At 42.1% G+C, this 23,598-nt stretch overlaps 8 protein-coding genes and 4 long non-coding RNA genes across 16 annotated transcripts; 6 read left to right on the top strand and 6 right to left on the bottom strand.

The window, feature by feature from the left end:
- Positions 1–308: 308 nt before the first annotated feature.
- On the top strand, positions 309–718 carry LOC124337380. Its single transcript, XR_006917292.1, has 3 exons — positions 309–411; positions 505–603; positions 675–718. It is a non-coding gene; the product is annotated as an uncharacterized LOC124337380 (long non-coding RNA).
- Positions 719–764: 46 nt separating this feature from the next.
- Positions 765–1,350, top strand: LOC124337360. Its single transcript, XR_006917256.1, has 2 exons — positions 765–1,007; positions 1,124–1,350. It is a non-coding gene; the product is annotated as an uncharacterized LOC124337360 (long non-coding RNA).
- Positions 1,351–2,973: 1,623 nt separating this feature from the next.
- Positions 2,974–6,405, bottom strand: LOC124337738. The gene has a single exon (XM_046791766.1). The coding sequence runs from the start codon at positions 6,403–6,405 to the stop codon at positions 2,974–2,976; it is 3,432 nt and encodes a 1,143-aa protein (XP_046647722.1).
- Positions 6,406–9,615: 3,210 nt separating this feature from the next.
- LOC124337362 lies at positions 9,616–10,367 on the bottom strand. Its single transcript, XR_006917258.1, has 4 exons — positions 10,137–10,367; positions 9,936–10,071; positions 9,759–9,856; positions 9,616–9,688 (listed from the first exon to the last, which is right to left on the bottom strand). It is a non-coding gene; the product is annotated as an uncharacterized LOC124337362 (long non-coding RNA).
- Positions 10,368–10,530: 163 nt separating this feature from the next.
- Positions 10,531–11,077, bottom strand: LOC124337243 (histone H2A). The gene has a single exon (XM_046791348.1). It carries the CDS (start codon positions 11,043–11,045, stop codon positions 10,665–10,667), a length of 381 nt encoding a protein of 126 aa, XP_046647304.1. The 5' UTR covers positions 11,046–11,077; the 3' UTR covers positions 10,531–10,664.
- Positions 11,078–11,382: 305 nt separating this feature from the next.
- Positions 11,383–11,860, top strand: LOC124337273 (histone H2B.3). Its single transcript, XM_046791379.1, has one exon. The coding sequence runs from the start codon at positions 11,383–11,385 to the stop codon at positions 11,752–11,754; it is 372 nt and encodes a 123-aa protein (XP_046647335.1). The 3' UTR covers positions 11,755–11,860.
- Positions 11,861–12,402: 542 nt separating this feature from the next.
- Positions 12,403–12,725, bottom strand: LOC124337295 (histone H4). The gene has a single exon (XM_046791402.1). It carries the CDS (start codon positions 12,712–12,714, stop codon positions 12,403–12,405), a length of 312 nt encoding a protein of 103 aa, XP_046647358.1. The 5' UTR covers positions 12,715–12,725.
- A 279-nt stretch (positions 12,726–13,004) lies between these two features.
- Positions 13,005–14,076, top strand: LOC124337217 (histone H3). The gene has a single exon (XM_046791320.1). It carries the CDS (start codon positions 13,013–13,015, stop codon positions 13,421–13,423), a length of 411 nt encoding a protein of 136 aa, XP_046647276.1. The 5' UTR covers positions 13,005–13,012; the 3' UTR covers positions 13,424–14,076.
- A 598-nt stretch (positions 14,077–14,674) lies between these two features.
- LOC124337102 (retinol dehydrogenase 11-like) lies at positions 14,675–16,353 on the top strand. The gene is made up of 6 exons (XM_046791151.1): positions 14,675–14,884; positions 15,086–15,193; positions 15,268–15,441; positions 15,509–15,716; positions 15,782–15,983; positions 16,061–16,353. The coding sequence occupies exons 1-6, from the start codon at positions 14,773–14,775 to the stop codon at positions 16,250–16,252; spliced, it is 996 nt and encodes a 331-aa protein (XP_046647107.1). The 5' UTR covers positions 14,675–14,772; the 3' UTR covers positions 16,253–16,353.
- Positions 16,354–17,024: 671 nt separating this feature from the next.
- Positions 17,025–21,322, top strand: LOC124337103 (retinol dehydrogenase 12-like). Of its 3 annotated transcripts, none has more exons than XM_046791153.1 (7): positions 17,025–17,526; positions 17,601–17,728; positions 17,807–17,914; positions 18,004–18,177; positions 20,555–20,759; positions 20,823–21,024; positions 21,090–21,322. In XM_046791153.1, the coding sequence occupies exons 2-7, from the start codon at positions 17,617–17,619 to the stop codon at positions 21,282–21,284; spliced, it is 996 nt and encodes a 331-aa protein (XP_046647109.1). In that variant the 5' UTR covers positions 17,025–17,526; positions 17,601–17,616; the 3' UTR covers positions 21,285–21,322. The 3 variants fall into 3 exon arrangements, with proteins under 3 accessions (XP_046647109.1, XP_046647108.1, XP_046647110.1); XM_046791152.1 differs by having other exon boundaries at positions 17,025–17,534; XM_046791154.1 differs by lacking the exons at positions 17,025–17,526; positions 17,601–17,728; positions 17,807–17,914; positions 18,004–18,177 and adding exons at positions 19,492–19,766; positions 20,127–20,234; positions 20,305–20,478.
- On the bottom strand, positions 17,643–21,186 carry LOC124337381. 2 transcript variants are annotated; one of them, XR_006917294.1, is made up of 4 exons: positions 21,069–21,186; positions 19,132–19,193; positions 17,805–17,893; positions 17,643–17,705 (listed from the first exon to the last, which is right to left on the bottom strand). It is a non-coding gene; the product is annotated as an uncharacterized LOC124337381 (long non-coding RNA). The 2 variants fall into 2 exon arrangements; XR_006917293.1 differs by lacking the exon at positions 21,069–21,186 and adding an exon at positions 20,026–20,150.
- Positions 21,323–21,379: 57 nt separating the features above from the next.
- Positions 21,380–23,585, bottom strand: LOC124337050 (N-acetylglucosamine-6-phosphate deacetylase-like). Of its 2 annotated transcripts, XM_046791067.1 has the most exons (10): positions 23,449–23,585; positions 23,201–23,375; positions 22,928–23,127; positions 22,723–22,862; positions 22,528–22,662; positions 22,333–22,465; positions 22,183–22,271; positions 21,971–22,115; positions 21,713–21,889; positions 21,380–21,652 (listed from the first exon to the last, which is right to left on the bottom strand). In XM_046791067.1, exons 3-10 carry the CDS (start codon positions 23,124–23,126, stop codon positions 21,435–21,437), a joined length of 1,236 nt encoding a protein of 411 aa, XP_046647023.1. In that variant the 5' UTR covers position 23,127; positions 23,201–23,375; positions 23,449–23,585; the 3' UTR covers positions 21,380–21,434. The 2 variants fall into 2 exon arrangements, with proteins under 2 accessions (XP_046647023.1, XP_046647025.1); XM_046791069.1 differs by lacking the exon at positions 23,449–23,585 and having other exon boundaries at positions 22,928–23,130; positions 23,201–23,425.
- Between the last annotated feature and the right edge of the window lie 13 nt (positions 23,586–23,598).

Here is a 23,598-nt window from a genome sequence, read left to right as displayed (position 1 = left end):
TTTTGTAGACCCATCCCCAGCAACGTCAACCTAAAGAAGGAAAGGCCATTTTTCATTTTCTTCACGCTCGAAGGTCACGGAGATCTTAAAGTAAAACGTGTCATGTGACGGGGGAGAGGTTGGGTGAGGACGACACGTGTTGCATCATTATCAAGCAGGTACAATAGCCGCAAGGCTTAAGAGAGGGGTCAGGGTGAGAAAAAGTCGTATAAAATGAGAGAGAAAAGGCGTTTGAAATCAGCTTTCTCCCTAAAACGCATGTGCAAGTGGCGTAAATAGGCCTGTCGGCCTGGAAACGTCAAACCCCATCCCCAAAAAACCAACCGTTTGAAATCAGTTGAGTGAGCATCTCCGACACGGCAACAACTGCTGACCTGCTGTGCACTATTTCTCACTAAATCGCAATCATGAGTAAATATTCTGTTACTTATGTTTTTGTATTAATTTCTATTGTTTTTTGTCAGTTATTATTGCATATTAATGTTTAAATTATTTATTGTCTAGTCAATTATGGCGTTGTGCTGCTGTTGGTTGTTGTCCTCAAATACTACACCACCAAGACTACAATTAATGCTGCACAAGCTGCATCACCAAAGAGCCCTAGTACTACATCGTGATTCCATTTTTTTTAAGCAACATCCATTTGGTATTAATTTTGATATTGTTTGTTGCAGACCCATCCCCAGCAACGTCAACCTGCAGAAGGAAAGGCCAGTTTGTATGTCGTTCACTTTCGAAGGTCACGGTCTCACGGAGATCATTACGTAAAACTGTCAATGCGGTGGTGTAGAAGTTGGGTGAGAACGGGAAGTGTTTGCTTCATTTCCAAACAGGTAAAATAACAGCAAGGCTTAAGAGAGGGGTCAGGGTGAGAAAAAATAGTATAAAAAGAGAGAGAAAAGGCCCAACAAATCAGTTGAGTGAGCATCTCTGACACGGCAACAACTGCTGTACACTATTTGTAACCAACTGCATTCTCCAACGTAATACTAGTTCGCAACCAAATGGTAAATTTTATTTTGTTTTTACCTAGAGTTTTGTATCAGTTTTCACTTTATTATTTTCTGTTTGTTAATATGTCGGTTATTATTGAAAATTAATGTTCAAATTATGTACCGTCTAGTTAACTAAGGCGTCGTGCTACTGTTGGTTGTTGTATCCTTGATGGTTGGGTCGACCACTGGTGTACCGATGTTTCGTGGGTATGGTTGATACCAAACCGCAACGCCGCCGTCTTACTACACAACAACAACGTGCGCAACAACCGGATACTACACTACCAAGGCCGCTGAGTATTACACCACAACCTATGATGTCCCGAACTACTACACCGAAGCCTCAAAGTATAATTCTGCGTCGAGTTACACCACCAAGGCAGCGGAGTACTACACCACCAAGGCAGCGGAGTACTACACCACCACGGCAGCGGAGTACTACACCACCAAGGCAGCGGAGTACTACACCACCAAGGCAGCGGAGTACTACACCACCAACTACGATTCCGCAATTTTCTACAAGGAAATGTCTAAATACTAGAGGCGAAACCTCTATGTGAGGTTATTTATATTTGTCGGTTAATTTATGGTCATTGGTCACTGGGAATTAATATTTGATCTTAAAAGAGAAAATTATGGTTTTAATACGGGTAATTCTTTTGTAATACTTTTGTTAGTAACTTCAAGTTTGTCAACTTTGCGTCAGTCGTCTATTGGTGTTGGATTTCTTCAAGACCGGTATGCTGAATTGTGAATTGTTTATTTTATGTTTTAGAGGTGACTACTGTTTATTCATACGGACAAGACACTTGTAACTGTAAATTTGAATCAATGAAAGACTTTGAAATTGAGAGAAATATATTGATACAATTCATCAACAAAACTTGGTATAAATTAAAAACAATGAACAAAAATCTTATAAAAAGAATTATGTTATATTGTCCCACCTCCTCCCACAATTCCTCCACATTTTACAATCAGATACAAACATACACATATACATACACTTGAGTTAACCCATTGACTGCCACACCATACAACCCGTAAGTTGCTCTCTACTAATCTACGCGCCACTTCTGAAGGATCCATGACCAAGTGGGACTTGCCATTGCTGACAAGTCCGTGCTGAAAAGGGGGAACTATGGTGCATTGCCTGAAACAGGCGCCTTGCGGCAAATTTTGGGCTTGGCGACTCTCCGACCCCGCGACTTGAAAACCACGAGACCGAACAGCGCGGCCCGTGCTAAGGAGCTAGGGGAAAACAAAGGCGTGGCAGACAACGGGTTAACTAACACTAACACAAACATATTAGATAATACCAACAACAAATGATGATCCACGCTGACATTTTGGAGATACCGGCGACGTTTTAGTGTCCATCTTCTCGACGTTTCCTCTCATTACCTGAATAAAGAGAAAACAATTCTTATTAAGTGACATGCCAATTAAAGTAACATAATAGTCACATAATACATATAGGTTTGACATTGTTCTGATTTTTTTGCTCAAAACTTTAAAGGCGCGCTTTAAATTGCTTAAAATCTACCTAACAATATTGAGAACTGTTCACAGAACAAAGCTCACATGCTAGTCTTCAAAAAAAAAATTCCGGAAGTAGACCGGAAGTAACCACAGCGCCTCAACCATTGAGCTGTCGTCAAATTAAACCACATATTCGTGATCTCCATGAAATTTGGGGTTGATTAGATGTGATTTAAACGAAATCCAAAATTTGGCCAAAATCGAGAATTTTCCTGAGACATAGAGCTGTATTTCACGACGGCGTGACAAAGACATATCATTATAAAAGATTAGTAGATGTACGATGAGGAATTTCAATTGACTAGGCGAAGTTAGACGAGAGATGGAACAATGGAAATAGTATACAGAGCGATGAAAAACGAGACATAAAACACTACGATGCAACGATACAGAACAATTTCATGCGATACATGTCATATAATCACATGCAAAACCATTAAGGAGCTGGAGTATAGGCTTCCTGGTCATCCCCATGTCCGCGGATGTGGCGATGAATAATGGAGACAGATCCCTGGATAGCCATCAGACGGCACTTCCTCCGGAGGCGGCGCCAAGGAGCCGGGGGGATGTTGAGGGCGACAGCAACCGCGTTGTTTGAAGGGAGCCAGGATCCCAAGGCGCCAATAACGAAGGGGAGAGTTAACCCCAGGCAGCTGTATTTCTCTATTTTTCTGGCATGGCCAGCATCGAGGGACTCAGGAGCGTCGAAGGTGATGGTGAGATCAATTATTGTTGGTGGGTCGGTCGAGAAGATGACTATGTCCGGCCTCAGGGTTGAGCCAGGGAAGACTCTGTTGACAGACGCTGCATGGCCGGCCCTGGTGATGGTTTTCACAATTTCCGCCAGCACAAGGTCGTGTCGGCGGCCAATGGCCGGAAGATTACTGCGGCAATGGCTGGTCACGTGTGAGGTAGTCTCGGCATCGACCTTGCATCTCCTGCACTTGGTGTTGGGAGCAGAGCAACCAGGATTCCCGAGGAGCGGAAGCAGGCCGAGGCGGCTCTTGTGGATGAGATTCCACTCGTTGAAAGAGAGGCAGGTCCGATGAGATGAGAGGCGGGCAACGTCGTTAGATGGGTCAAGTAGTAGCCCCCTTGCTACCCTGCCCTGATGCAAGGCATTCGTGAGGGAGATTGTCCAGCGTTTCCGGATGACTGTGCGGAGGCCCCTTACAGCTTTCAGAGAGAGGCAGGAGACGTCGTCGGCGATCACTTTGGTCGATTCATCGCCGGATACATCGATCCTAACCTCAAGTCTTCGTGCTGATTTCCTGGCACGGGACCAGGTATTGGAGCCGCACTTGTAGAAACGGGTGTCATAGAGTCCACCTTCTAACGAGCCAGAGAGGTAGTTAGAAAGAGGCAGCGGATCAGGTGGCTTGCCGTCGAATCCCCTGGAGATGTTTTGGCTGAGCTGGGCTCTGGCAGTGAGGCGGACAACCGGATCGTTGCTATCGAGGAGTTGAGTGGCACGAGCGATGATCCAGATGTCCGAATCTTTTGCCAGTTGAGAGGCACCTAAGCCGCCAGCCCTGCGATCAGAATAGAGGAAGCCGTTATGAGCAGTGTGGGGGACGTTGGCAACGAAACGGAGGAATTCGGCACAGCGAGCATCCATCTCATTGAGAAAACCGCGAAGGACCCTCCCTGTGGCGAGATGATGAGAGAGAGACGGCAGTAGGTGGGCTCTGTAAACCTCCAGTTTTTGCCAAGGCGCCAAGTCAGAATCGGCGACCTTAATCAGCTTGTCGGGCAGATCACAGACGGGTCGAAATGTTAGACGAGTGCCCATGGGGACTCCTAAGTAGCACTCGCTCTCTCCTTCCTCCAAGCAGCGAAGAGAGGTGCCATGAATGTGCAGGAGAGATGAGTTGGTGGCCTTACCCTTGGACAGGGAGAGGAAAGAGCATTTTGCGACGTTGAACCTGAGCCCGAGTTTCGCCGCCACAGCAAGCATGGCGTCAAGAGTAGGCTGAAGCTGATCAGGAGAGGATCCAATGAGGGAGAGGTCATCCGCGTAAGCAGTGGCCTTCAGCAGGGAGCCGAAGAGATTAAAGCCTTGGTTGGTAGGATCCTTGGCGCAGCGGATGAGGGGCTCAGCGGCAAGGTTGAAGATGATGGAGCTTAGTCCATCTCCCTGACGGACACCGGACGTGGGATGAACGGTGACCAGTTCCTTGTTGACAACAAACTGGAAGATGCTGTTGGTGTAGATGTCAGTGAGAATGTCACGGAGCTCTGTCGGGATCGGAAGACTCTGAAAGAGTTGATGGAGGAAATCGTGGGGGAGCGAGCCAAAGGCGTTGGCAAGGTCGAGCCAGCAGATGGTGAGTCGGCTTTTCTTGAGCTTGGCCTGTTCGATGGCCGATTCCAGCAGCATGGTGTGTTCTTGTATTCCATGGACCCCAGGAAGGAAGCCCTTCTGTTCAAATGACAACCAGTCATTGTCGGACGCGACTGCGGTAAGGCGAGATGCTATGGAGCTCGAGAAGAGCTTGTATATGGTGGAAAGCAGCGATATGGGCCTGAAATTGCCGTAGTCGTCAGTAGGGCCCTTCTTGTATACCGGGATGGTGCGAGCCGATTTCCAACAGGCAGGAATGCCGTAGAGCCAGACCGCAGCGTAGAGGAGCTCAAGCAGCCGCCCAAAAGGGTCCAGACGAAGAATGTCTTTGTATTCAACGCCGTCAGCTCCAGGATAAGTATTGGAGGCCCGTTTGAGCTTGTGTGCGACCTCCTGGCTCGATGGTGGAAGTGAGAGCAAGGAGAGGTCGTCATCGGACAGAGGGGCCCAAGAGCATGCGTCGTACGCCGCTTTCGCTACCATAATGTCCGCTTCCGGAGGGCGAGGCTGCTCATAGGTGGCCTTGAGGAAGAGTGTGGCGGACTCGATGGAGCCAGTGTAGCACTGCGATGTCTCGCCCAGAACCTTGCGTACGGCCCTCTTCGGGTATCTTTTGAAGAGTGCTTGGAGTTTGCTGGCCGCCTCCCATCGCTTGGCATTGTTCTTCTGACGGATTCGCTGTTGTTGCCTGGACTGGTGCCTATGCGTGTTGGACCTTTGAGGTGACGTACGAGGAGGACGAGGAGGTCTAGAGGCCTCACTGCTAGGTGGGTCGTCTTTCGAAGTGTGAGAGTGCCAGTCGGCAGCGAGATCAGATGCGATCGTGTCCAGCTCAGTCCTGGAGGAGCACTCCATGATTATGGGAGCCCAGTGTTCGTAGAAGAGGTTGGCAGGAGTTGGACCGTCTTCTTCGTCAGGCAAGCTGCCGTCCAGATCGTCTACTCCTAGTTCGAGAGAGGGACTGGAAACGCCGGAGTTCGTGGTAGGCGAAGTCCCGAGAGGAGAGTGAGGCGAAGAAATTGGCTGGTATGGAACGACAGGGCCTTGGTGAGAGACGCATGCTGGCAGATTGATGGTAGGTGGAGCAGGAGCTCGTCTTGTCGCTGGAGGCGTTGGCTGTGGCCTAGCGTGTGAAGGGAAAAGAGCCGGATGTGGTGCATCAATGCCTGCCAGTGGGAAGTTAGCCAAAGGAGCAGGATCCCGACGGGGCCTGCCAAAGCGTGCCGTGGGGGGAGAGCAGCCCGAGTGTGGTGATGGGATCCATGAATCGTCCCTTGTCTTTCGAGTAGAGGTGTCATCAGGCGTCTCGTAGTAGGTTGGAGCAGGAGTATGAGCAGGTGTAGTCCTCACAGTATCCAAAGAGGCACAGTTAGTTGCCCCAGCCAGGGCACCATTCCTGCTGGCCTGTTTAGCAGCCGCACGGGCAATGACAGAAGGGTAGCAGCGGTTGGAGCAAAACTTCTTCTTGTCGTTGTGGCAGATGAAGGTATTTCTGCAGGCACTGTTGCCACAGGCTTTCTCCATGTCGACGGATAGACGGATGGCCAGAGGCTGCCCCGATTCAGTGAAGTAGAGTCGGAGTAGAAGAGTCGGTGTAGTAGAGTCGGTGTAGTAGAGTCGGTGAAGTAGAGTCGGTGTAGTAGAATCGGTGTAGTAGAGCCGGTCAGTTGACGCGGGCCAACGAGCCGGACAAACTGACGGATGAAAAAACCAGCTGACACTGGCCGGAAGGCGGACAAGCTGGCGGAAAATTAATCAGCTGACGCGGGCCAACGAGCCGGACAAACTGAGCGGAGGTGAAGAGTCAGCTGACGGGCAATGAAGCCGGACAAACTGTGATGCTGGAACAACTAGAACGTAGAAACAGCAGACGGAAACAGATGACGGGCTGAATGGCTGGACACTGACACTGGACACATGGACACTGGACACTGTGACAGCTGACTGGAAGGGCGTTGACGAAAGACGACGGAGTGAAACAGGATTTTGCGGACGGTCCGGCGGAACCGACCAACGCAATCGGGCGGGAGATAAAAGGAGAAATCACGGACGATCTGGCGAGATCGACCAATGAGTTCAAACAAACGGGGGGAATATCCACGGACGATCTGACGAGATCGACCAATGAACTCTCGTCACACGACACACAGCAATTATTATATTGAACAGGACAAACGGACGATCAAGAATGAAATATAATAATTGTAAATGTTGCTTTCTTCGGGTTGAAGATCTGGACGACTGCGACGTAAACTGCCAGCTGGCCAGTTTCTTCGTGGTTATTTTGTACGTCGAATGAATATTTACTGAACTACTGAATAATTTTCTCCCTGCCACATTTCACCCAGAAGCCAATCGCAGATCACAACAGACGAAATTCCCAGGTGATGATGGACGCCAGTCTTACTTCTACTTCACTTCCAATGTCGTCCAAATTCGCCAATGTCGCAGTAGTAGGAGGGGTGGTGTAGTTTGGTCGGTGTAGTAGCTCTGGTGTAGTATGATCGGTGAGTCAGTGGGAGTTATCCCGCTAGGTGTTGGTCTGGTCACTGAGAGAAAAGGCGGCTCCGCCGGCTTGATTAAATGAGAAGAGGAACTGTATAAAACTTGACTTGCCCAATCACTCGTGCCGAAGCAATTAGGCGAGTGCCGAGTGAGCCTAGTGAGCAATTCGTCCAATTGGTTGATCAGTAACTTCCAATTCCCATATGCCAATATGGTTTCTCAATATGAAGTAGCCGTTCAAGGAACGGTGGCTACTGCCATCTAGTGGCGTTGTTGACGTGCTGGATAGCAGCCATCTGGCGGAGAAGAGAGATGACTCGAGCCGTAGCGTGGTGCGTAGGGACGAGATTAGCATGGAATGTCAAAATAAAGTATATGCAGCAAAGTGGACAAAACTGAGTTCAGATTGAAGAACACTGCAAGTTTAATGTTGGTGGTGGATTACACAGCACAGAAATCAAGTTTTTCCACTCTAAAAATTCAATCCAGGAGGAGCACCTCTTACACACGTCCGATCGGTTCGACAGCAGACGACGTGTGTCGCTTCTGAAGGATCCATGACCAAGTGGGACTTGCCATTGCTGACAAGTCCGTGCTGAAAAGGGGGAACTATGGTGCATTGCCTGAAACAGGCGCCTTGCGGCAAATTTTGGGCTTGGCGACTCTCCGACCCCGCGACTTGAAAACCACGAGACCGAACAGCGCGGCCCGTGCTAAGGAGCTAGGGGAAAACAAAGGCGTGGCAGACAACGGGTTAACTAACACTAACACAAACATATTAGATAATACCAACAACAAATGATGATCCACGCTGACATTTTGGAGATACCGGCGACGTTTTAGTGTCCATCTTCTCGACGTTTCCTCTCATTACCTGAATAAAGAGAAAACAATTCTTATTAAGTGACATGCCAATTAAAGTAACATAATAGTCACATAATACATATAGGTTTGACATTGTTCTGATTTTTTTGCTCAAAACTTTAAAGGCGCGCTTTAAATTGCTTAAAATCTACCTAACAATATTGAGAACTGTTCACAGAACAAAGCTCACATGCTAGTCTTCAAAAAAAAAATTCCGGAAGTAGACCGGAAGTAACCACAGCGCCTCAACCATTGAGCTGTCGTCAAATTAAACCACATATTCGTGATCTCCATGAAATTTGGGGTTGATTAGATGTGATTTAAACGAAATCCAAAATTTGGCCAAAATCGAGAATTTTCCTGAACTATAGTTCAGGAAAATGTTCGAAACCGGAAGTACGCGTACGTAAAAAAGATAACATGAACTTTACCACAAATTCGACGAGGATTACGAATATGTGGTTCTTTTGCTCCTCGAATGAATATTGTCTGAACTACTGACTGAAATGAGCAAACCGGAAGTAGAAAAAAAGAGCAATTATCGAAAATTTTACAAGTGAGCTTTGTTGCTGGAATAGTAATTGTCAGTTATTACTAAATATTTCAACAAAATAACTGCCAATAAATGTTTAAATATACGTGCAAAGTAACTGAAACTGACTGTTATGACAGCTGCAAATTGTCAAAAAGCCATCTAGCGTTAGAAAAAAGAAACGTCCAAGTAAAACTTCGTTGGCGCGTAAGAAGGGTCTGATTTTAAACTAATACACAAACAGAGTCGAAAACTATTACACAGACAGAGTCTAACGCAACTAGACTATTATTAGATAACCTACGAAAATAAGTCAATTGTTGGGTACCTGGGCATAATCCCGTGGTGAGTGACTGCAGGTGCGTAACAGCGGACGGAAGCGATCACTGAAGTGGTCCAGAAACTCGCCAGTGAAGTAAAACAAATTGTGTTTAGAAGCAGTGAAGTTAGATGAGCGTGCGTCGCCAAGATAAGGATGGAGAAGAACGTTGATGGAAGTCCCTCTTCCGTCATGGACAAAGGTCACCATTGGCACAAGAATCTCCGTGCCAGGACCACACGACATTAATGAACACATACATTAATTATACATTTACATTAATGAAAATATACCAAAGAATAAAACATATCAATCTTTACCTTTTCTAAGAAGCACACTGAAATGTTCATGATGAAAAACCGTAAAAATGGAATTCACAGCAACCAACAGTCTTACTCCTCATGTTGAGAAACATTTCCTGATGCTAAAGAAAGTGTCATAATGTGTTACAGTAGCATGGTGATAGGTGGTATTGATGCTCACCTTTATCATATGGGTGATGAATTTAGTAAGGCGTCAAGAAGAACTGTAACATTTTTGCATACACACGGCATTATTCACATCACACTCTTCATGTCACTGAAACTCTAAGTAGCAATGGGACAAGGATATTCTCTACTTTATTTACAAATTTACCAGTGAAAAATAAAACTCTACCTATCTCTCAGCTGGGATGCTACAGAAGTAGAAACAGCCATCACAGCAAACATGATGTTGCAGGTTACACCACCAAAATTGCGAGATTCAGAAAAGTCCTATGGTTCATGAACAAGAATACCTATGTTACATGAAAATCTGAATTGTAATGGACTGTTAGTAGTAATGGGGAAATACCTTAACTCGGCAGATTTGTATTCCTTTATATGTGAGCTTCAAACATGAGTTTTAGGTTTTGACAGCATTATGGGTCTATTGGATGGAAATTGACTGAGCGCTAAGTCAACTTGTTGGAATGAATGACAGTATGCATCTAATATTTAAAGAAATAAAATAATACAGTATAAAAATAAGGAAACTAGGTAAAGATAAACCTACATATGATACGAAGTTCAATTTTGTAATTGAAATCACAGGAATATAAGCATAAATTATGTAACAATTTGTTTCGCTCATTTCGCCTCGTTTCACCATTAAAGAACAACAACATGGGAGACACTGCGACATCTGATTACTTAGTGCTAGTGATTGGTGCTATTTTCCATTAAAAATAAACAAAAAAAAGACCGAATCAGTGAGAATTTTCGACACAATCGCTGTCACACCACCCGCAACCAACAACAAGCCAAAGGGCGACCATTTTGAATTTTAACTAGAACTAAGGGGGAGTGGGCAAGGTTGCCTGAATTAACAAGGTGGATCATAAACTCATACGTACTGAATTCAGACATTGATTAAGATTATAAGATATTTATAAATCTGTACAATAACATGTAAAATGTTAATAAAGTTTTTCTCTCAGTCAGAAACGAAATAATGTGCGAAATATAGCATTTAGCAAATTCTTTTTTTCAAAATTAAATTGGTGGCCCTGAAAAGGGCCGTTTATTCAAAGACGGGAGAAGTTTAAGCCTTGGCGGGTTTGTCGGTCTTCTTGGGCAAGAGAACGGCCTGGATGTTGGGCAAAACACCACCCTGAGCGATGGTGACCCCGGAGAGAAGTTTGTTCAACTCTTCGTCGTTGCGGATGGCCAATTGCAAGTGACGAGGGATGATGCGGGTCTTCTTGTTGTCACGGGCGGCGTTACCGGCCAACTCGAGGACCTCAGCGGCCAAGTACTCCATGACGGCAGCCAAGTAGACGGGCGCTCCGGCACCAACGCGCTCAGCGTACGATCCCTTGCGGAGCATTCGGTGGATACGACCGACGGGGAATTGAAGTCCGGCCCTGCTGGAACGGGTCTTTGACTTTCCCTTGACTTTGCCTCCTTTACCACGACCAGACATGTTGAGATGTAGAGTAAGTAAACGCGGTTCCTATAATCAAGGAACGAGTGATGTATACAATTTGAAAAATCGACGCTTATATAGTCGCTTGATGTCGGATTCAGAATGCAATCTTGGTAGCCAAACAGTAAACTTTTATTTTCCCCCCTTTCTTTCATCTTTCCCCTGATTGTGTCACTAGCTCCGCCCCCAAGTGAACATCTGCTGCTACACGTAAGTCTCTGGAGACGCGAGTTTTGGCTACCATCAAGTAGTGAGGGGGAGCCAGCTTCAATATAAAAACGAAATTTGAAGTGACAATCGTTACTTTCTTTCTCAGATTTACTGAAGTCTTAGAATGCCCCCCAAAGTAAGCGGAAAAGCTGCGAAGAAGGCCGGCAAGGCCCAGAAGAACATTGCCAAAGGAGACAAGAAGAAGAAGCGCAAGAGGAAGGAGAGCTACGCCATTTACATCTACAAAGTTTTGAAGCAGGTCCACCCCGACACTGGCATCTCCTCCAAAGCCATGACCATCATGAACAGCTTCGTCAACGACATTTTCGAGCGCATCGCTGGAGAGTCGTCCCGTCTTGCCCACTACAACAAGCGTTCGACCATCACTAGCCGGGAAATCCAGACGGCCGTCCGTCTGCTCTTGCCCGGTGAGTTGGCCAAGCACGCCGTGTCTGAAGGCACCAAGGCAGTCACCAAGTACACCAGCACCAAGTAGATTGTTCATCTCGGTCTCTTCCAACCAAACGGCCCTTTTCAGGGCCACCAAATTTTCAAGAAATGAAAAATATCTAACTGCTTTTGACACTTATTGTCTAATGGAGTTCTAATCCCTACCAAATTTAGTGCGACGGAGCGTTATGAAATACTTTGATCTAGAGCTTTTCTCTATATTTCTCCAGTTCGAATTCGATATCTGTTGATTTTTATGCGAGAAAGTGTCAATATATTCATTTGATTCAGAGGTTGATCTCCGTTAGCAACTCGTTAACAAATATAAAACATTTTTGTTAAATATTCCGGGAAGTCAAAAATAAAAATACTGTAAAATATGAGAACCGGAGAAAACAATTGCATCTGGAATATTGTTATTTTAGTTATTTGGTTAAACACACCGTTTACGTATCACAGAAAAATATCTTTTAAAACGCACGAACAATTGGCATTGCTTCATGCTATATCAAATCTTTCAAAGATAAAATAGATTAATAATGAATTCAAAATTCAAGGATTTTGTTATTCTATCTAGTATAAAGTCGGCAAGAATATGGTTAAGTAGTTGAGAAATCTTTTGCTTCACGTAAATGGTGGCCCTGAAAAGGGCCGATTGGTTTGAAAGGTCAGAGTTTGAATACTAAAATCAGATTTAACCGCCGAAACCGTACAGTGTGCGGCCTTGGCGTTTCAGTGCGTAGACGACGTCCATGGCCGTCACCGTCTTCCTCTTGGCGTGTTCAGTGTAGGTGACGGCGTCACGAATCACGTTCTCAAGGAACACCTTCAACACACCGCGGGTCTCCTCGTAGATGAGACCAGAGATTCGCTTGACACCACCACGACGGGCAAGACGACGGATGGCCGGCTTGGTGATTCCCTGGATGTTGTCACGCAAAACTTTGCGATGACGTTTGGCGCCTCCCTTGCCGAGTCCTTTTCCTCCTTTGCCGCGACCAGTCATTTTCAAATGAGTTTCAGAGATTTAAAAAATAACGAATGATGTTCAACTCACTATGGTCCCAATATATACCCTACCGGATCCTCAAGCTGAACTCCTATTGGTGGAACTCAGCTCCAGCCATCACTTGTCAACAAAAAGGATTTCCGTTATAAATTTTTCTTTTCCCTCCCATTTTTGAACTAACCAATCCCTAGCCAGTGAACTCGCTTAGCTCCGCAACGTCCGTAGGTTCCCCACATATACCAAGTACTTTTCACTAGTTAGAAGTTTAGAACATTTGAAATTTCAGTCGCTCGAAATGGCTCGTACCAAGCAGACCGCTCGCAAATCCACCGGTGGCAAGGCGCCCCGCAAACAGTTGGCCACCAAAGCCGCTCGTAAAAGTGCCCCGGCCACTGGAGGAGTCAAGAAACCCCATCGTTATCGTCCCGGCACCGTCGCCCTTCGTGAGATCCGTCGCTACCAAAAGTCGACCGAGCTTCTGATCCGCAAGTTGCCATTCCAGCGCTTGGTCAGAGAAATCGCCCAGGATTTCAAGACCGACTTGCGTTTCCAGAGCTCGGCCGTCATGGCCCTTCAGGAGGCCAGCGAGGCTTACTTGGTGGGTCTTTTCGAAGACACCAACCTGTGCGCCATCCACGCCAAGCGAGTCACCATCATGCCAAAAGACATCCAGCTCGCTCGCCGTATTCGTGGTGAACGTGCCTGAACGACCTATTCCCTTTTGACTTACCAATCGGCCCTTTTCAGGGCCACCATTTACTAAAGAAAAGATTAACAAATATTGCATCCTCTCTATTATCTGAGAAAATTAAAATCCCTTTCGTTCATGTTCGGCTAAAGAGTTCTGCGCAATAGTTTAGTTTACATATGATTGTTAGTTACAGTTCTCAAAAATTCGTTTATCCTAGGTACTGTTTACAGTACTTCAAATTACGAATTAAAGGAATTAAATGTACGATTTAAAAATCTCGCTCTTTTCTCGTTAAACCTAAACTATTAAATGCAACATTAAGTTATACTTCAAAAAATAATCTCTAGTTACTACACGTCAGAATACATCTGAAAATGGAAAAGAATGTTTTTAAAAATCAAACATGAAAGATGAAACTTACAATTTCAATGTCCACTTCAGTAACTACAAGAAACGATCACTTGAATTTTGCAGTTTCTTATCACCAACTTGCTATTTCGTGTTTGGCAGTCAATACATTGAGATATTAAAGGAAAATTCCAGATATTTTCACTGTTAGTTGCACTGTTAAAGTTTTTGTTTTCAATTCTTAATCAGTTTACAACTGCACAGAGTTGCCTAATTGACAATCTGCTCATTTTTCGTCACATCATGTGCTGTTTCCCACTTTCCCCTACTTTTAAAAATACTTCACAAAATTATTAATTTAAAAAATGTGTTGCTTTTCCTTTTGGTGATTTTTTTTAAATTATTTTCATTGCTGGTTTAAGCGCAAATTACAAATTTTATAATGTTACGAATGTATCATTGGAACTCGGTAAACTGAATTTCAAATAATAGTATTAGCTACAGTATCCTTAGTTTTTCACGGTATCTAGGCAAAACCTTATCGATATTTATAGCAATGACGTGTGTTGTTTTCTATAAAAGATTACAATAAATATGTTGCCATTAATTCAATAACGAAATAATTGAATTCGAAATAAAAAAATCATTCATTTAAGTTAAAAGCACATTTAGGGTTTTAACTTTTAACCCATCATGCTTCATAAGACAGAACTTTCCTTCGTGGTGTTAACGCTACGCTTTCCAGAGAAACGCTACGTCTTTAATATCCTGAAACATCTGCGTTCGGTTTCTCTTCACCAAGCTTCCTTTACCTGGTTGAGAAAAATGAAAGAGAAACTGAAAAGGAAAGCCATCTAAAAAAAACTTTCTTTTCAACAACATGACTCCTCAGGTGCTTTTCCTACTTAGCCTGGGGGTAAGGCTTCACGTTTGACAGTGCTTCTCTCATGCCACCACTTGCATTCCGAGTGATCGAGAAATAGGACGTGGATTTGTACCCACCCAAACCTACAAAAATGAGTTGCTGTAGCCAGACTTTCATTGATTTATTTGTGTTTATTAAAATGTTAATTCTTAGTACGAAGTTCTTATTTTCTGAAGCTTTTAGTTCGATACGACCTTTGCAGAGTAAGCGATTGCATTTTTACCTATTTATTATTTTTAAAAAAATTGTTCCTTCGGGCTAGAAAAGCAGTTTGTGCAACGTATACTTGACTAGTTGAAAATGTAACAGATGGCGATGTCAGTTGCAGAACCTAATTTACTTGAACTGTCAAATTATTTGGATTATTTAGCAAACACTTGATGATTTTATTCTCTTTTATTCAGACCCTTTAAAAAGAGAAAAGGAATATGCTGTCATCACAGGTGGAAATCGCGGAATCGGTTGGTTTACTGTTAAAGGGCTGGTTGAATCTGGAATGAAAGTGATTGTTGGTAAGTGTTTTCAATTTTCATTGTTATGACTCAACATTTTCATTGAAGTGCTATATAAAGATGTATGTTAATAGGTTGTAGAGATGGTCCCAGCAAAGATCTACTGTACAAATCTGTTGAACAAGCTGGGTTTCCAACTGGGTCTGTAGAATGGATCAACCTAGATATGTCATCTATGGATTCTGTTCGAGCATTTGGACAAGCCATTCTTGATAAGAATGTCCCGATCAGCCTATTGATAAACAATGGTTTGACTTTAAATTGAATTAAAATTCTGAGTTATAAGAATTAATTATGTGTTTGTATTTTGTATAGCTGGTATTATGTTTACTCCTTATGCCTTGACTAAGGATGGTTTTGAGTCTCAGTTTGCAGTCAATTATCTGGGCCATTTCTTGTTGACTCATCTTCTTATGCCACGTCTTTTAACTGCTGGGACCAAAGACCAACCAGCTAGGATTATCAATTTGTCATCAACAGCTCATGCTTTTGGATGGTTTGAAATTAATGATCTTCAGGCTAAGTAATGAACCTATAAACATATTTTCAGAAATAGAAGTTATTAATATTATTGTTATTTTCCTTTAGAAACCACTACAACAAAATAGGAGCCTATTCACAATCTAAATCTGCTCAAATTATGTTTACAAAGGTCTTGGATGAGCAATTGTCCACTGAGAATAAACCAGTCAAGGTCTATGCAGTTCACCCGGGGTTTATCAGATCCAATCTGTATAGTCAAACTTGGTATGCCAAATTTGTTTCTCTTACAATGGGTTTTATGTTCAAGGTAAGAAACAACCAAACACAGAAAATATGAGGTAGTCTCCTAGCTAATATTGTATTTACTTTTTACATTTTCTTTAGTCTGAAGAACAGGGTGCTCAACGTGTTGTTTACTTTGCCTCGTCACCACAAGTTGAAGAGTTGAACGGAAACTATTTCGAAAACTGCAATGTGGTTAAGCCGATAGCGCTGGTTCGTAATCGAGATACCCAGAAAAAATTGTGGGAGACTTCTTGTCAACTTCTCGATATTTCAAAGTTCGGTGGTTTGTAATTTCCCAAATTTTTTCATTCAATTTTCCCTGTTTTTCCAATTTTGATTGGTTATAATGAATATACTGTATCTGGGATAATCAATAAACAGAAAAAATTTTATCAGTTCTTCAGTACCTATAATATTTACATTGCACATGAATAATTTACAATAATGAAGGTTCATGCCAAATGCTTCAACTTAGGATATCTTAATTCTTAAATAGCTGGATAATATAATTCATGCTAAACATTCAAACAAAACATGCCAAACTTTGACAAAGGTCTTTTGAGGCAATACTTAGGCATGATGAGGGTCCCTAGCCTGAATGTCTCAGTCATGTATCTATTTGCAAAGCTTTCCTATTCAATAACCACAGGGGTATATAACATTATAACTACAGAACATGTACATACATTTTGAGTAGTTGTCTGATCAGAGAAATCCAAATGGCCTGTTTGCCGTTTGGTTCAACCTTAAGAACTTATTGCATAAACTTCAAAACAAAGTGTCTACTAGGGATGGTGGAAATTGATTATAAATTTGTAAATCTGACCTACACAATGTTTCAATTTCACTGGAGTAAATATTAACAACAGGTAATTTTCATGGTAAAAAAAAACCACGTTGATTTACGCTGTTAAAAGAGAACAAATTGAAATTCTGCTAAATTTTCAAACAAGTAAAAACTCGAAAACTAAAAAGTAAACACGTCAACACCGTTGCCAGAAAAATAAATATCAAACTTCAGGATTACCAAAAAAAAAAGAAAACGGGTAAACGCCTAAACATGAACGAGAATATCTAAATATTTTATATATATTTACTGGTTTTATAGGAAGAAAAACCGTCACCAAAAAACACAAAAAAAGCTTAAATCAAATTTCGTTAATCCAAATTGACAGCTCCGCAAGTAGCTCAGTGAAACTTGATAACTAGGTTTATGAATAATTGCAACACCATTACACCAACACTATCAAAATAATATCGCTAGTTCTCCTTTCTGGTAGAAAGAAGCCTGAACATCTGGAGTCTGTGCCGTTTCAGATTTCTTAGACAAAACGATAAAGAAGAATTTTAAGCCCTTCTCACTTCCTACTAGCCCTCCCTCCCCTACTTGCTATGCAACCTTCTCGTTTGCTCTGGTCATTTTTTTCATTTTCGGCCTATCCCTAGCTAGATTTGAAATAGCTCGCGAGAAAACTTTGAACCAAGCGAACAGCACTCGGAACTTACCAGTGATAGTAACTGAGCAGAAAGTACAGGACATTTGATTCCAGCATTCGTCTCTCTTGGTCTGTCTGTGCGTTGAGCTAGCAATATTTAAATTTTATCCCAGTCTCACCGCCGATCTTTTTTTTACTGCTAGATCTGATTCTTTTGAAATGAATTTCATAAAAAAGATTTTTTGGGATTTCTACATATTTTTAAAAATGCTAATCCTCGGCAGCTGTAGTTTGATTTCTGAAATGTGCTGTTTTGTCCAGCCAATAAAAAGTAAGAAAAAAAACCAAGAATCTACACAAACTAAAAACACAATTAAACATGCGCTTAATTTTTCTAACACTCTTACAGGTCCCATAAACAGAGAAAAGGAATACGTCGTCGTCACAGGTGGAAATCGCGGGATCGGATGGTCCACCGTAAAGGCGTTAGCAGAATCTGGAATGAAGGTGATTGTCGGTAAACAATACAAATTATTCAGAAAATTACTTAAACTTTATCGCACATATTATTGTAATTTACGCTAACTATTAAGTCTTAATCAATAGGTTGTAGAGATGGCCCCAGCAGAGACATTTTATACCAATCAGCTAAGCAAGCAGAACTTCCAACCGAGTCCGTAGAATGGATCAACCTAGACATGTCATCTATGGAATCTGTACGAGCGTTTGGACAAGCCATTCTTGATAAGAATATCCCAATCAGTCTTTTGATAAATAACGGTGTGTAATCATTCATCACAAGGCTGAAAACCTGAAAATCATTTCTTATTTCCGATTTTCAGCTGGAACCATGACATCCTACACGTTGACTAAAGATGGCTTTGAATCTGCATTTGCAATCAACTATTTGGGCCATTTCCTATTGACTCATCTCCTTATGCCACGTCTCATAGCGGCAGGAACGAACGACAAAGCAGCAAGGATTGTCAATGTGTCTTCTTCGGGTCAAGCTTTAGGGTTTTTTCAAATAAATGATCTTCAGGGAGAGTAATTAACTATAGAGAAACTACGAAACTTTTCTGTTTTTGAACAAAAAAACTTTCTTTTTTTTAGATCTTACTACAACAAATTCGCTGCCTATTGCCAATCCAAAGCTGCTCAAATTATGTTTACCAAAGTCTTGCACGAGCTACTTACTTCGAAAAATAAGCCAGTAAAAGTCTATGCTGTTCACCCTGGAGTTATCAAAACTAACGTATGGAGTAAATATTGGTTTACTCACTTTACTTCAATATTTTCGGGTTTCGTAGGAAAGGTAAGACAGCTACTTAAAAGAAATTTAGAACGAATTGCGGCTTTTAACAAAAGAATTCTCTTTTTTGACGTAGACGGAAGCGCAGGGTGCTCAACGCGTCGTGTACGCCGCCTTGTCGCCGAAAGCGGAAGACTTGAGCGGGAATTTTTTCGAAAATTCCAAAGTGGTCCAGCCAATAGCGCTGGTCCGTAATCGAGATATGCAGACACAATTGTGGGAAAAGTCTTGCCAGTTGCTTGACATCTCCCAATTTGGTGGTTTATAATACTGGTTCACATGTTCCTTTCTCTGATACAGTTTTCAGAATTTTACGTAATGTTTCAGGGATGATAAACAAATTGAATAACTTTCTTGTTTTCTTAAAACAGTGCTTAATACTAAATTATGAAAAACCGTTAAATTTTGATAAATTGTAGTACCTTCCTGATTTTCCGCGTGATCTGATTTCCCACGTTGCATCCGAATTTTCAGTTACGAAATTCTGCAATGAGAAGAGAAGAAAACATCACTTAATTTTTATAGATGTGTTTGGCTTGGCTAGAAAATTGAATTCACAACTACATCTTTGATCGGTCTGAGAATTACGTTCTTTAATAGTTAAGTGGTATTCTTTGGAGTTTGGAGTTAATTTTACAAATCTAGCGTTTATATTCGTAAAGTTGCCGAAACCAATTCCACCAGATGGCGAGATGCATGGCGCTTCGTGAGTGAAACTTTCAAAGTCGAGAAAAAGATTAAGAACATGACATAATCACTGTTTGATAAATACCCCATGTCTGTCAATTGCCAGCCGAAACTTAAGTAAAGTAAAGATAACTATTAAATATTAATAGATACAGAATAGACGTAGCGTCGACGCGTAAGTGAAAGTGAGACCAACCAGTTAAGTTACTTCAGTCATTCAGTGCAGTCGCATTAAGAGCCAGTTCCAAGTGTTTCAGAATGGGATTTTGAAAAAAAAATTTCAGAGATTTCATTATTATTCTTAAGTTATTGGTCCTTGGAAGCTATGCCATGTATTTGGAAACTTGCAGTACCGTTCTCCCATTAAAAGGTGAGCTAGCTGCCTGTCCTATACTTGAACCGCGCAATAATTTTGTGTACCTTTTAATACCAGCTCCCATATATTTGATACTGCTTTCAATAAATTTAAAATCGGTAAACTGAATTTTTTAACAGCAAGTTAGTCTATATGTCCAAAGCCCGCGAGCTCTATTTTCTTGAATTTTTCGGTGCATAAGTGAAAGGTAAAAGAATGCGTCTGCTAGGTCGAGTGGTAGACTAGATTTGAAAAAGTTCGTTTCCATAGTTACCGTGAATAGTACTGCAGTACTGTTCTTGCTCCGAGTCCAATCACTGTTATCTCTAATTATATTTTACTAACGTCTTTTGCGATTTTTTTACTTTCATGCAGACCCTTTAAAAAGAGAAGAGGAATATGCCGTCATCACAGGTGGAAATCAGGGAATAGGATGGTTCACCATAAAGGCGTTAGTCAAATCTGGAATGAAAGTGATTGTTGGTAAGTGTTTTAAAAATATTTCGCCACTAAAGATTCCTTTCTAGGTGCTAATAAAAATCTTCCGTGATAGGTTGTAGAGATGGCCCGTGCAAGGATCAATTATACGAATCAATAAAGAATGCCGGATTGCCAACTGGATCTGTAGAATGGATTAATCTAGATCTATCGTCGATGGATTGTGTTCGAGCGTTTGGGAAGGCGGTTCTCGATAAAAATATCCCCATTAGTCTGTTAATCAATAACGGTTAGACTGTGTCTCATTCATTTTGAAATTATACGCTTTACTTAATGTCGGACATAATCCATCTGTTGTGTTTAAGCTGGAACCATGTCACCTTACGCCTTGACAAAGGATGGTTTCGAGACGCAATTTGCTGTGAACTATTTAGGCCACTTTCTATTAACGCATCTCCTTTTGCCACGCCTCATAGAGGCAGGAACGGAAAATAAAGCAGCAAGGATCGTTTGTCTTTCTTCGATAGGCCATGCGTTCGGGTGGTTTGAAATATACGACCTTCAGGCCAAGTAATCACATTGCTGGATGATTTCTGGATAATCATTATTATTTCTTAATTCCTTTCCATTCAGGTCTTACTTTAACAAATTATGCGCCTATTCTCAATCGAAATCTGCAATAATCATGTTCACCAAGGTCTTGCATGAGCGCTTGTCTCTTAAGAATTATCCCGTAAAAATTTATGCCATTCACCCTGGAATTATAAGATCTGCTTTATGGACTCAACATTGGTTCGCGAATATTGGTTATCTGACGACGAAATTGATAGCTAAGGTTAGAAGGCTACGTAAATCTCAGGATACTAAATAAATATTTACCTTTAACTGTAATTTATGTAGACTGAAGAACAGGGCGCTCAACGGGTGGTTCACGCTGCTTTATCGTCGCAAGTGGAAGACTTGAGTGGGAATTATTTTGAAAATTCGAAAGCAGTCGAGCCGATAAAGCTGGTTCGCAATCGCGACACCCAGAAAAAATTATGGGAAAAGTCTTGTCAACTGCTTGACATCTCTCAATTTGGTGGCTTGCAATAACACTGAACTGCATACCTCTCCAAAATCCCAACTAGCCCTTTGAATTTTTTGTTTTGTTTTGTTTACAGAATGTAATTAATTAATGTGAATCACCATTTGACAATTTGAATATATTTCTATTTACCAAAAATAAGACTAAAGTAATTAAACCTATTGCTTGGTTATTCTCCGAGAAGTCAGTTCCACAGCGGCAGGATTTTGATAAACTTTCTGTGAGGCAATCCAGGTGGAAACGACATTGAGGTCGTGATCTAGAATGACAAAATCGGCATCGCGCCCAAAGAGAAGAGACCCTTTGCGATCGCTAATGCCTAAGGCGCAAGCTGGATGCAAAGTAGCTGCTTCCAGAGCTTCAACAGTAGAGCACTCTGAAATAAAATTGTAATTACTTCAGTTGAACGAGCAATAATTATTTTTTCGAGTAACACCTGTAGCGCGCTTCAAGTGACGGACGCATTTATCCATCGAGGCTATCGCTCCACACAATGTGGTGGTCCCAGCCAACACGGCACAGTTCTCTTTGACATCAACGTCCTGGTAACCGAGTTTGTATTGTCCAGGTTGCAAGCCGAGCGCCGACATTGCATCGGTTACTAAAACGAGCCCTGCATCAATCACGCAAAAATGACATTAAGTTCGCAATTAAAGTGGAAAAGGAAAAATATGAGGAGAGGTTGTTATTTAACCTTTAGGATGAGTTCTGTAGGCAATGCGAAGCGCCGCTGGATGAGTGTGGATTCCATCAGCGATAATTCCGTAATAAATAGTTTTTCCGGTTGGAATTTTCGAAGAGGCTAGCAACCCGATAAGCCCAGGATCTCGGTGATGGAACTATAAATATTTGAAATGCTCAAAATTAGAGATGAAAATTATATCACCATACTGGAATTACTCTTACAGGCAACATGGCGTTAAAAAGATGAGTGATGAAGGAGGCACCATTTCTTACTGCTTCTTCTCCCTGAATAAGGCTACCCATTGAATGGCCTGTAAAAGAAATCCAATAGTTGACAAACCTCTAAACTGCAATGATTTATGCAGGACATACCCAGTGAAACTGTCACACCATTACTGGTTAAGTATTTAATAACTTCTGTTGAATTTTCCAGCTCAGGAGCTAGAGTGATCATTGAGATATTCCTCCAGTGCTTTCCATATACTTCTTCAATAGAACTGGCTCCCTATTCCACATAAAAAGACAGATAATTCATTGAATGGAAAATGCAAATTAATAAACCCTTACATTTGTGAACTTGTGAATAAATTGCAAGTCATGGGCACCCTTTTTATCATTATTGATAAAAGGTCCCTCAACATGTATGCCAAGGATTTCTGCTCCGTCAGATCCTCCTGGAGTTTTCTTAATTTTTTCTACAACCTAAATGGTTCATGGTTAAATAGTTGTTATGAAAATAATAAATACATGGAGTAAAATTGCCTGGTGATAATATATAGGCGATGAGGTAACCAGTGTAGGACAAAATGAAGTAGTACCATAAGCCAAAAGTCCTTTAGCTACCACTTTCAAGCCTTCCTCAATGGTTTCACTATCGTGAGAAAAATCCACACCAAAGCCACCTACAAAAAATCACAAGAAAAGTGTTTAGTAAACATAACCAGAACTTAACTTACATAATAATTACCATTTACTTGTACATCTATGAATCCTGGAGCAATTGTAAGCCCTTCGCAATCAATTTTTATGTCAGCATAGTCCTTTTGGTCAAAGAAAATGGGTTCCGGATTAACAATTTTGCCATCACAGGTCCACAGGTCCTCTTTAATGATTTTCCCATCTCGCAAAATGAAGCAATTGTGGAACTGGATTATTTCATTCCCCATTCTACTTTGAATAACAGACAACAACAACAGTAAAGAAGGACTGCCACGCAAAACTATGACTTTACTTGTCTTACCTGTTGGCTGTCAGATGACTGTCTCTCAACACAAATTTCTAATTCTGGATTCTGGATTTGTTTTTGTTCTTGGTTCGGTTTTTCTACCAGTCTCTTTATATTTCCGTTTTTGAACGGCAAACCAAATATAGAGTGTAGGGCAGCTGTAGAAAGCTGAGCATCAGTTCTGCAGTTTCTGCGTTTTGGCGATGCAAAATGAGGTCTTCTTTTTAGAAAGTAGTGTTTCACTGAAATATTAAACCTCATACAGATTGCAGATAAGGACTTTGAGATGTTGAACTCATTCTGCGCTCTCATTGTTGCAACGATCTAACCAGTTTCGTCCGGGTTGGAAATTGGGGTTGCTAACCGAAGACTTTTTGGGTATCGTGAACTTTCCAGCCACTGAATCTCAGCAG

This window comes from Daphnia pulicaria, chromosome 4 (assembly GCF_021234035.1).
Source record: "Daphnia pulicaria isolate SC F1-1A chromosome 4, SC_F0-13Bv2, whole genome shotgun sequence".
NCBI classification, from domain to species: Eukaryota; Metazoa; Arthropoda; class Branchiopoda; order Diplostraca; family Daphniidae; genus Daphnia; species Daphnia pulicaria.
Note: the sequence above shows the minus strand (reverse complement) of the source record. Positions and strands in the feature narration are given on the sequence as shown.

What these genes read in the sequence shown, in the direction of transcription:
- LOC124337738 (XM_046791766.1), bottom strand. Translation starts at nt 6,405, where the DNA reads ATGGAGAAAGCCTGTGGCAACAGTGCCTGCAGAAATACCTTCATCTGC.
- LOC124337243 (XM_046791348.1), bottom strand. Translation starts at nt 11,045, where the DNA reads ATGTCTGGTCGTGGTAAAGGAGGCAAAGTCAAGGGAAAGTCAAAGACC.
- LOC124337273 (XM_046791379.1), top strand. Translation starts at nt 11,383, where the DNA reads ATGCCCCCCAAAGTAAGCGGAAAAGCTGCGAAGAAGGCCGGCAAGGCC.
- LOC124337295 (XM_046791402.1), bottom strand. Translation starts at nt 12,714, where the DNA reads ATGACTGGTCGCGGCAAAGGAGGAAAAGGACTCGGCAAGGGAGGCGCC.
- LOC124337217 (XM_046791320.1), top strand. Translation starts at nt 13,013, where the DNA reads ATGGCTCGTACCAAGCAGACCGCTCGCAAATCCACCGGTGGCAAGGCG.
- LOC124337102 (XM_046791151.1), top strand. Translation starts at nt 14,773, where the DNA reads ATGAGTTGCTGTAGCCAGACTTTCATTGATTTATTTGTGTTTATTAAA. An exon ending in TTCGATACGACCTTTGCAGA is followed by an intron (nt 14,885 to 15,085) that starts GTAAGCGATTGC and finishes TCTTTTATTCAG; the next exon opens with ACCCTTTAAAAAGAGAAAAG. An exon ending in TGGAATGAAAGTGATTGTTG is followed by an intron (nt 15,194 to 15,267) that starts GTAAGTGTTTTC and finishes GTATGTTAATAG; the next exon opens with GTTGTAGAGATGGTCCCAGC.
- LOC124337103 (XM_046791153.1), top strand. Translation starts at nt 17,617, where the DNA reads ATGAATTTCATAAAAAAGATTTTTTGGGATTTCTACATATTTTTAAAA. An exon ending in ATATACGACCTTCAGGCCAA is followed by an intron (nt 20,760 to 20,822) that starts GTAATCACATTG and finishes CTTTCCATTCAG; the next exon opens with GTCTTACTTTAACAAATTAT. An exon ending in CGACGAAATTGATAGCTAAG is followed by an intron (nt 21,025 to 21,089) that starts GTTAGAAGGCTA and finishes TAATTTATGTAG; the next exon opens with ACTGAAGAACAGGGCGCTCA.
- LOC124337050 (XM_046791067.1), bottom strand. Translation starts at nt 23,126, where the DNA reads ATGGGGAATGAAATAATCCAGTTCCACAATTGCTTCATTTTGCGAGAT. An exon ending in TGGTGTGACAGTTTCACTGG is followed by an intron (nt 22,272 to 22,332) that starts GTATGTCCTGCA and finishes TTTCTTTTACAG; the next exon opens with GCCATTCAATGGGTAGCCTT. An exon ending in CTACAGAACTCATCCTAAAG is followed by an intron (nt 21,890 to 21,970) that starts GTTAAATAACAA and finishes TGATTGATGCAG; the next exon opens with GGCTCGTTTTAGTAACCGAT.